Source organism: Siniperca chuatsi, linkage group LG21, assembly GCF_020085105.1.
Source record: "Siniperca chuatsi isolate FFG_IHB_CAS linkage group LG21, ASM2008510v1, whole genome shotgun sequence".
Taxonomy (NCBI): Eukaryota; Metazoa; Chordata; class Actinopteri; order Centrarchiformes; family Sinipercidae; genus Siniperca; species Siniperca chuatsi.
The window spans coordinates 21,918,558-21,927,969 of record NC_058062.1 but is presented as its reverse complement, the minus strand read 5'-3'; the positions used below and the strand labels follow the sequence as shown (position 1 = coordinate 21,927,969).

The 9,412-nt window shown below is 41.3% G+C and overlaps 1 protein-coding gene across 2 annotated transcripts in view; it reads left to right on the top strand.

Moving 5' to 3' along the window:
- The first annotated feature begins 2,704 nt into the window (after positions 1–2,704).
- hoxb9a (homeobox B9a) overlaps positions 2,705–9,412 on the top strand; it is a 32,451-nt gene continuing 25,743 nt past the window's right edge. For both annotated transcript variants that reach the window (XR_006376295.1, XM_044182207.1), the window contains exon 1: positions 2,705–7,499. Coding sequence is in view for 1 of the 2 variants with exons in the window: in XM_044182207.1 (XP_044038142.1) it covers positions 6,887–7,499 (613 nt within the window). In the remaining variant the exon portion in view is untranslated. The remainder of the gene's footprint in view (positions 7,500–9,412) is intronic.

Below are 9,412 nucleotides of genomic sequence, written 5' to 3'. Positions count from 1 at the left end.
TCTGACACATCTGCAAAGTTTCATGAGTTTTCAAGCATGTTTAGGCCCTGAAAAATTCAAATGAATGCGGCAAATAATAATAACTAGACCGGCAAGCAGTTATTAACGGGGTCCAAGCCTAGGGTGCAAGTCACAACATGGCCCACGGAGGCAATGCAAGTCGGACCTGCAGTCCCACGTGTGCAGGTGGAGATCAACACAGAGATTGTGATATTTGTGAGATTGATATTTTGAAAAATATAGTGACTCATAGTTCTCAGTGTGACACACTGTTGTCACACATTACTGGATTTGCCGAAAATGTTTCAGCTCTGTAGGACATACGTGATTTCTTTTTTGTTTTGAAGATTGGAACGTAGAAATTTACATTGGTTGAAATAAACCACGCCCATTTTAATCAATCATTACCAAATTTTAGGCATCAACTGAGTCTACCTAGACTAGATCGTACAAACCGAATTTTGCAGCCGATTACGAGATATAAACTTTTCATTTTTGTTGCGCCACCTAGTAGCCAATTGGCGCCAAATTTTGCACTGAGCCTCGGTTAGGCATGGGAAAGTACTAGGCTAAGTTTCTGTTATTTAGACAATCCTATGTGGAGATTTGATATCACTTTCTGTTATACTGAAACCAAAAGGAAGTTGTTCCTTTATAACTTGTGCATTTTTTGGAGTATCAAAAGTCTTTTAATAACTTTTGATCATGAGGGTCCATAGATTCTATGTGCACAGTTTTGTGCAGATTGGACTCACCTAGGAGGACTTCAAAAAAGTATGTTCACATATATCATGATTTTGCAATAACACCGCCACCTAGTTGCCGATTGTTGCCAAATTTTTTAGTCATCACCTGAGTCATAACCTTAGATGTGCAAACCAAATTTTGTACAAATCCATGCTGCATAATATGAGATATAAACTTTTCACATTTGTAGCGTCACCTAGTGGCCGATTGGCGCCAGATTGTTTTATATAGTCTCAGTCGGGCATGGGAAAGTACTGGCCTATGTTTCGTATTAATCAGACAAACCTATGTGGAGATATGATATAACTTCCTGTTTTACTTAAACCTACAGGAAGTTGTTCCTTTATAACAGAGAGTATCAATTAAAAAGAAACTAAACTTTTCATCATGAGGATCCATAGATTCAATGTGCAAAATTTCGTGCAGATCGGACACATGACCTAGAAGGAGTTCGAAAACCATTATAGCCCGAAATGGGCGTTCCCTGAATGGCGAGATGCCGATGCAGGTCAGGGAACGCATGCATGTAAGGTTTGCCAATGTGCACCTACTGCGTGGACGTTACAGGCCCAAAAGCATGTACCTTGATTACAGCGCTACCTGCTGGTGGACAGGTGTCATTTTTGTGTCTGAGGTGTGTACACCAGCGTATATCTCCACTGTGAATTCCACTTGCATAACTCCTAAGGTGTAGGCTGCAGTACCACTTTTACCAAAGGAAAAATAAAATTAAATTAAAGCTGCAAGCAGTGATGATCGGGCCCTCTTACTGGGCACCAAGATGCCTACTCGGGCTTGGACCCCTAATAATAACGAGAACAAAAACAATAGGGCTCCAGCAGCCTCGCTGCTTGGACCCATAAAGAAGAAAAATTCCTTCATTCTCAATAGGGTCCTCGCAGTGGACATTGTTTGAGCCCTAATAAGAAAAAATATTTGAAGGTATAAACAGAGACAAAAGCAACTGAGGTGAGGATGATTTATAATCTAACGCACACATAACATGGAACTTTTGCATGTCTGTTTAGTGGGATTATAGAGTGGGACAGCAGCAATAGCATAACTCATACATGTTACACAGGTCTAGCTGTGTATTGTCGTCATATTTTCTTGCATAAGCGCGACAACATCATTCAACATAAAAGGTTTATCGATGTTAGCCAACCGACTTTTTAATAAAGCCAGTGGTTTCATCTTCATAGTAACAAGATAATGCAAACCGTTTGAGAAGGTTTTCAAGGAGGAGGTGGAAGTAATGCACACACACACACACACACACACACATAGAAACAGAACTTTTTTCTCCCAGTAAGATGTGTCTCAGGACATTGCTTGTCGCAGCTCAAGCCCGTCCCACATCATGATACATTTCTACTTTTCCCTGCTGTTGTGGATAGTCAGTTGATAACTCTGCTGACTTCATTTACGAAGGCAACTTTACCATCTGAGCTGTAGAGAGGCTCAGGGAGATGCCTGGAGCCTCTTCAAGCTTTTCAGCTGAGAAATATGATACTGTACATGATCTATGAGGCCTAGGCATGGGCTGTTATTAAAAGATATAGCTCGTATCAATCAAGCAGGTTATCATGTTCAATAGCCATTATTGGTGGGTATCTACTGATACTTTTTCATCAAAACAGAAACCTAAAACAGTCATTGCACATTATGTTGTTAAGAGTTAAATGTGTATCATGCACATTCAGTTTTTTTTTTAAATTAAAGAATATTTAATGTTTGTTGTGGTAAATATGGGGCTAGATTATACAGCAATGCATATTACATTTGAAGACCTTGGAATAGTTTTATGCATTAAACAACACAATATTTACCGTATGCAGCTGTATTTACCAAATTCATTAATCAATCATGATCAGATAATCTTAGCTGGTATCTTAGCCTTTATCTGACACTGATATGCAATGCATATTTTAAAGATCTATACGTAAATGGTAAATGGTAAATGGACTGTACTTTCTAGTCTTTCCGACTACTCAAAGCGCTTCACAATGTCGTCTATGTATTAAGTATATATACTTTTATATACTGTATGTATATAAAACATTCCCATTTATACTTAAATGTTTTTAAGTTATTAGCTCAACTGTACACTGTATGCCCACTTGTGTTAAATTTTAGACGAAAACGTGTTCGTTTATTTATTTATTTCTCGTACTATTTATTCAAACAGTCCATACACAAAAGTTCATTCAACTTAAACTTATTAAAACCTCCTGTAGTCAAACTATGTTTACAATTTTTTTAGTTGTAAATATATAGACGCATTCACATTTTTTTTAGTTTTACCCGCAATAAAGTATGAAAGCAGCAGCTTAATAAATTATTTTAACTATTAAATAACGGACTCTATAAAAAACTCTATAGAGCCAAATACGATTATTTCGATTGTGTTCCGTAGCCTATTTCAATGTCCTATTTAAATGAAAAAAGTTTTGGCTATTGTATGGTAGGCCTATTTAAAGGCTTCTTAAAGGCAGCGTCTGAATTACGAGACTTGTATGGTATGAAGAAAATACCATTTGAAATGAGTCAAAAACCTTCAAGACTTTACAGCAGTAAAAGGGTCTGGACCTACTTGACTGCGTGTTAATTAGGTATTTACAATATTCCCGTCAAGGGAAATCTGTTGTTTTGGAGATTTTTGATCCAAGAAAATCTGTCCATTGCCAATATTTAAGCAGCATTTACGATGTGTTCATTTTATCTTTTTATGAAGCTGAGCTCTGCTTCAGACTGGTTTGCCTTCTGTGATGTGATAAATTCTTACAGGCAGTGTCTGCATACCAAAACTTCTCGTATTCACTTTCAAAACAAAATACCCAGTGATTGTGCGTGAAGTGTAATTAGAAATACGTTCTATATTTATGCCTTCTAAATCCAGATCCGTATATGGAAATGAAGGCTTTGGCTCCAGGAAAAGCAAATTACCGCTTGGAATTCACAGAGATTATCGCAGCCTCAGTTCACCCTATTTGACACGGCTGCCTCGGTTATTTAAAATCTGTTGGGAAAAAAGGACCAAACTACAATTCCGACATTTAAGCTCTTCTCATTGATGAGTTCACTTGCGTTTCTTAAGTTTATTACACTCTTGTTTTTAATGACTCCGCTGGTTTTATTGTCGTTCAATTACTTGTTTAGGGGAACTAATATTATAGCAAAAGAAAGGAAATGCTATAAACACAATTTATTGTTCTGTAAATACTTTTATTGGTAGCTTGTAAACCTAAAATGCCCTTAGTCTATTGATTTGGTCACAGCTTCAATTAGGCTGAAACTCATTCACTTTTAATAAAGTTATATGCAATTCTTTCAGTTTCATATCAGCTGAGAGTTTAATGTCACTTTCCCAAATGCTTTAATTGTTTATATTTTTATCGACCTGGCATTCGGACGAGGTGTTAAACAACGGCTCAAAGTGAACTGACTCCATGGTTACGCCGTTTTTGCCTCCCAGCGGCCCAATTCCTCTGCGTCAACCTGCGTCATGATTTATGGAAAAATATTTTAACTTTATTGGAAGTGCACTTTGAAACATGTGGCAAATGTTCAGTGCAACAATAAAACAAGACTCGTAGGCTCATTTTGATTTAACCCCACGCATTCCTTATCGTTAGTAGTGCGCTTCTAGAATTTGTATGTGGATGGGGTTATTAATCTAAGTCACTTCTGTCATAGCACTGAGGCAACGTGTAGAAAATGAAAGTGGTTTGCAGATAATACCTTCAAGCTTTGTCAGCGCCAGTGTCTCCAATTAACGCGCTGTCTGGTTGGCAGCCCTGACTGCAGGGTGGAGGCCCTCCGAAAATTAAAATTCCCACAGCCTGCGGTCTGAGGAGAGGCCATTTCACGCAAAAAATATCCTGAGCATCTACCACTGGAAAACATAGTCGGTTTCTACTCTGAACATGTCTAAAACACTGCGTAACGTGCAAGATTAAGCTTATGATATAGAAAAACAAAATGCTTTACGATTTGAACGGACACAAGACCCTCAGGTAGAGAGGACATTCTGTGCTCCATCACTAAACTGAGGCTGTACAGTATTCCAAATCACACAACACTGTTATTACTTATGTATTCATTTTGTAATGACTAAAGCTCATTCAAGCCATATGCTATCTAAAATCTCGAGCTGAAACTTTATGCAGAAGCCTATCACAGGTTACGCTAACACATTAACCTTTAATGAAGTTTATACTTTTCAGTCTGGTCCTTACTGGGTCGCTGTGATCCAACGGAAGCTGTCCAGATGAGCTGGAAATTGGTCCTTTAAGACGGAAGGACAAAGGAATGTGGTGAATTCAAGCTCAAAGGCCAAAGCTCGGCGCCAGAGTCGCGACTGATGTTTAAAGGACTCGGTTTGGGGTATTGCTGCTGCTCCTGAAATGAAAGCGCACCAGCCGCCCAGTCTTTCTCCGGTCCAACTCATTTCTCCTACGTTTCTGCTATATCCTACCTTCATCCTCGTAAATAACGGTGTTAGCCTCATAAGCAATGCGTAGTTAATATTTAATCGTCGTAAATAACGGTGTTAGCTGTATATGCGACGCAGAGATCGGATTTATAGCCCCGACTAGCAGCCTGCCACCCCCAAAGAGGCCAAGACTGAGATTATTGTAAGGAAAAATACAGATTTACAATCCCGATGACTTTGATAAAGGTCAGCAGAAAGTCAAATGTCTGGACTCACTGCAGTCTGCTGCTGCTCTTCAGTCTCCTCATTAAAAGCCCAATGACGGATTTTATCCCTCAAACGCTGCCGACTGAAAGGCTTTGAGCACAAGTGGACATCACCGGTAGCTCCAACACAGACCAACAGAGCGAGGTGACCTACTATTCCGTTACAAAAGAAAGCTGTAACCGGCGTCCAGCCTCAGTCCCCGGTACCTCCACCGAGCTCCGTTCCGAGTTGTGTTTACTCATGGCAGCCTGACCGCTGAGTGAGAAGCGCCCTTTACCCGACCGGGAGGAAGCCTGCAACAGATTCACTCGCGTTTACGGTCCGCACCACCACAGGCCATATATCAGCCCTATAAATCCAAAGCAGCCGCCCTGATGTAGGATTTTATTATGGTATTAAACGGACCCCAAAAAAGTAGTTGAAGTAGTTTGCGCTATAAAGACAAGGGGCATAACCACGCAGGGCCCGATTTAATGGCGCTCGTTAACAAAAATGACTGGTAATCTTCCAATAAAACAGTGTCACGCGTCTCTGCAGCTCACAGAAAACCTTCCAAGTAGATTCAGAAAGCGGGTGAATAATTGAACACAATAGGTGCGAATTTAATCTATCTTGTCTTGGATAGAAAATATCTTTGCTTAACTGTAAGACTATTGATGCTTACAGTAATGGCGTTTTAAATGCAGACTCTCTGATGTTGAGATTGATTTAAGTGATTGCTTGCCCACAATTCAGCAAGAGTGGATGTGCTCCTGGTAATTCGTCTCGTGCGCTTCACACTGAAATGCACGCGCACCTATTCTGATTAGGTTAAGAATGAATAAATAAAAACATAAAAATAATTGCGCCACTTATTTGTCAGCCATTGTTTCCGCTCTGCATTTCATGCATACTGTCCAGACGAAGCATCATTTAACGGTTTTATATAGCCTAATTCCTGCTTGACAGCAGCCATAGACACGCAGACTAGATATACGGGCGAACTGTTCATTTTGCATAGTGCATATAAACAAAACAATTTATTTAGAAGGGAGGAAATTTCTTAAAGAGAGAGAGAGAGAAAGAGAGGGAGAGAGAGAGAGAGAGAGAGAGAGAGGCCAGCGTGCAGGATTGATTTACGCTCCATTGACGCTTTATCAGGCTGAAGAAAAAGTCCGTCCAATCAGTTTGCGCCTCGCACAGACCCGACAAACCCCCGCGCAAAGTGCGAGGCTGTAGGTTGTAGCATTTCTCTATAGTGAGCAAGTTGTTTGGGAGGAAGGGGGCTAGTGTAGAGAGAGAGAGACAGAGAAAGAGACAGAGAGAGTGACAGAGGAAGGGAGGGGGCGAGCTAGCAAAAGACAGAGAGAAAGAACGAGAGGGAGAAAAATCTCGTAATGTGTCTCTTCTTGTTCTCCATTTAGTGAACTCGCGGCGTTTCGCAGATAATGTCCGAGAATGTCCATTTCTGGGACTTTGAGCAACTATTACGTGGACTCCATCATAAGTCACGAGAGCGATGAACTCTCAACCCCGGCTCGCTTTCCCAGCGTCCAGTATTCCGGCACTAGCTCCGCAGCAGCCGCGGGTGGAAGGCAGCCCGGCGGCGCGTCACACACGGAGCATCCCTATCCCGAGTCGTACCCATCCTGCAGCTTCCAGCCGAAGCCTCCGGTCTTCTCATCACCCTGGAGCCCGTTCAGTCCTCACCACGGTGCCAGTGGCCTCCCTACTGTCTACCACCCTTACATCCCAGCCCAGCACGTGTCTGCCGCGGACACAAGATACCTACGCTCATGGCTGGACTGCGCGCCACGCGGCTCCGAGTCTGTCCCGGGGCAGGGCCAGGCGGGGCAGGTCAAGCTGGAGCCACAGCTCAGCCATCTCGGCGGGGAGATCACACCCAATGTCGGCGGACAGCACCAGCACGAGACTACCACGTACATCTTGGAGTCGACGTCCACGGCGGCGCGCGAGCTAAGCCACCATCCGGCCGCCATTCCGGGGGCAGGGTTCGAAGAAAATAAGGACATTTGTGAAGGGAGTGAGGACAAAGACGGCCTGGATCAAAGTAAGTTATCAAAGCAGGAAATAGCGCGCGCGAGAGAGAGCGGAGAGAGTTGTAAATGCTTTTAATGCCGCCATAAAACAAGAACAAAGAGCCGGAGAGCCAAAGTGCCCCCACCTTCTGCTCTCTAAGTTTACTGTGATATTTAGCCCGTATCATCCCTGTGTTACCATCCGGCTCCTGTAGTAACGGATTACTTGGAACAGCCCATAAAAAAATCAAAATAACTGTATTCTGTGACTTTACCTTAAACCAACGGTTGGCGGTTTCGGCGTAGTTTTCTAATGTGGCACATAGGCCTACTTCAAATAGTCTGCAAGTGGTGGACAAAATAGCATAAACAACTTACAATAGCATATAATTAAAACCAGTACAGTAACAAGAATCAGCCTAAAAATTAACATAGTAGGATCAACACCTAACAGAAAACTGAACATGATGTGTTCAAAAAGGTCTACTGTTTTACATTACTTTGTATTAAGGTGATGCTGTGTTTGCATCCATATGACAGTTTGAAAATAACTGAAAATACTCAGGATGGTTAGTTTGGATTACCTGGCAAAAGCCCACTTTAATGCATAAAGTGGCCTTATAAGTTTGCATGCATGATCTAAAAACAATATATATATATATATATTACAGATGCTCGTGTAAGGAAGATTAATATGGTCCTTATGAAAACCTTTAAAGTTCAAGCTAATTAAAGCGGCATGAATGTTTCAAATGGCGGATGATGCTCTGTTTCAGAGGACAATAAAACATGAAAAGAGAAAAATACCCAGAAACGTCATAGTCAGTTTTTTTAAAAACGTTTTTCTAATCTGCTCCTCTTCTTCAAATATATCAGTTTGTTAGTAATTAGAGAGCGTTGCTGTGTTTGGGTAACCTCTATATTGTTTATGGAAGTATTTACCACGGCATGCACACTTCTGTCCTGTTTGAAGTGACTAGTGCTTTAGATTAGTCTATTTTTTACTGCATGTATTATAGGTCGTCTCTCTATTTTTTTCACACAAGGGCGCGCGCACATGGGCTTGTGTCTGCGCTTCATTGCCTTTTAAAGCTCCTCATGTCAGTCAGTCTGTAACAAGCCCGGCTGATCGGCCAGTCCAAACTGTGAAAATCCCTCAAACTGCTACAAAGTATGAATTGTATATAGACCTGTAGGCCTCCTGTTCTTTATGCTACGGCTCACTGTGCACAGCTTTTATGCACTAATCAAGAGTTAATACCGATATCCAGTATGGAGACTTGAGCTCTGGCGGAATACTGGACAGGCTGGATTATATTTTATAGGCCTATATTGTCTTATTTCTGTTCAAATCTCCCTGTGTAACGTCACTCCTCTGTAGCGCCGAGTTGTAAACATAGTCTAATAATAAGGATAAACCAGCTTATTGTTTAAGTCCCCCACCTCATCAAACGTCTCTCTCTGTCCATCAGCTGAAAATATCAAAATGCATGTCAGAGGTACATGGCCTGTCTTCTTCTGAAAATCATAAAAGGAGTCAGGCCGTCCATCATTGACCCGGTGGCTAAATTAGTTCTCAATAGAGCAGAGGCCTCATAACTCAGCCTGCAGCGTGGACTAACTACGGGACTCAACACTGCTCACATGCGAGGGGGACAGTCAGGACGAGCACTCTTAAAGCATGTATAAATCTATAGGATCCCGTAAATCTCACAGCGGCTTCTGGTGGTGTTTAAATCTGTAGTTGAGCGAGAAGATGGGTGGAAGACAAAATAATTAAACTTTGTCTTTCCTCCTACATGAATCACCTACACTGTATTCTTTTGTGAGTTTGTTTCTGGAAAACTGTGACGAATTTTCTGTATTTTTAAAATGTTATTATTATGTTAACAGATTAACACTCAAAGTATAGATTCACTGTTAAAGACATATATTGCAACCTTCA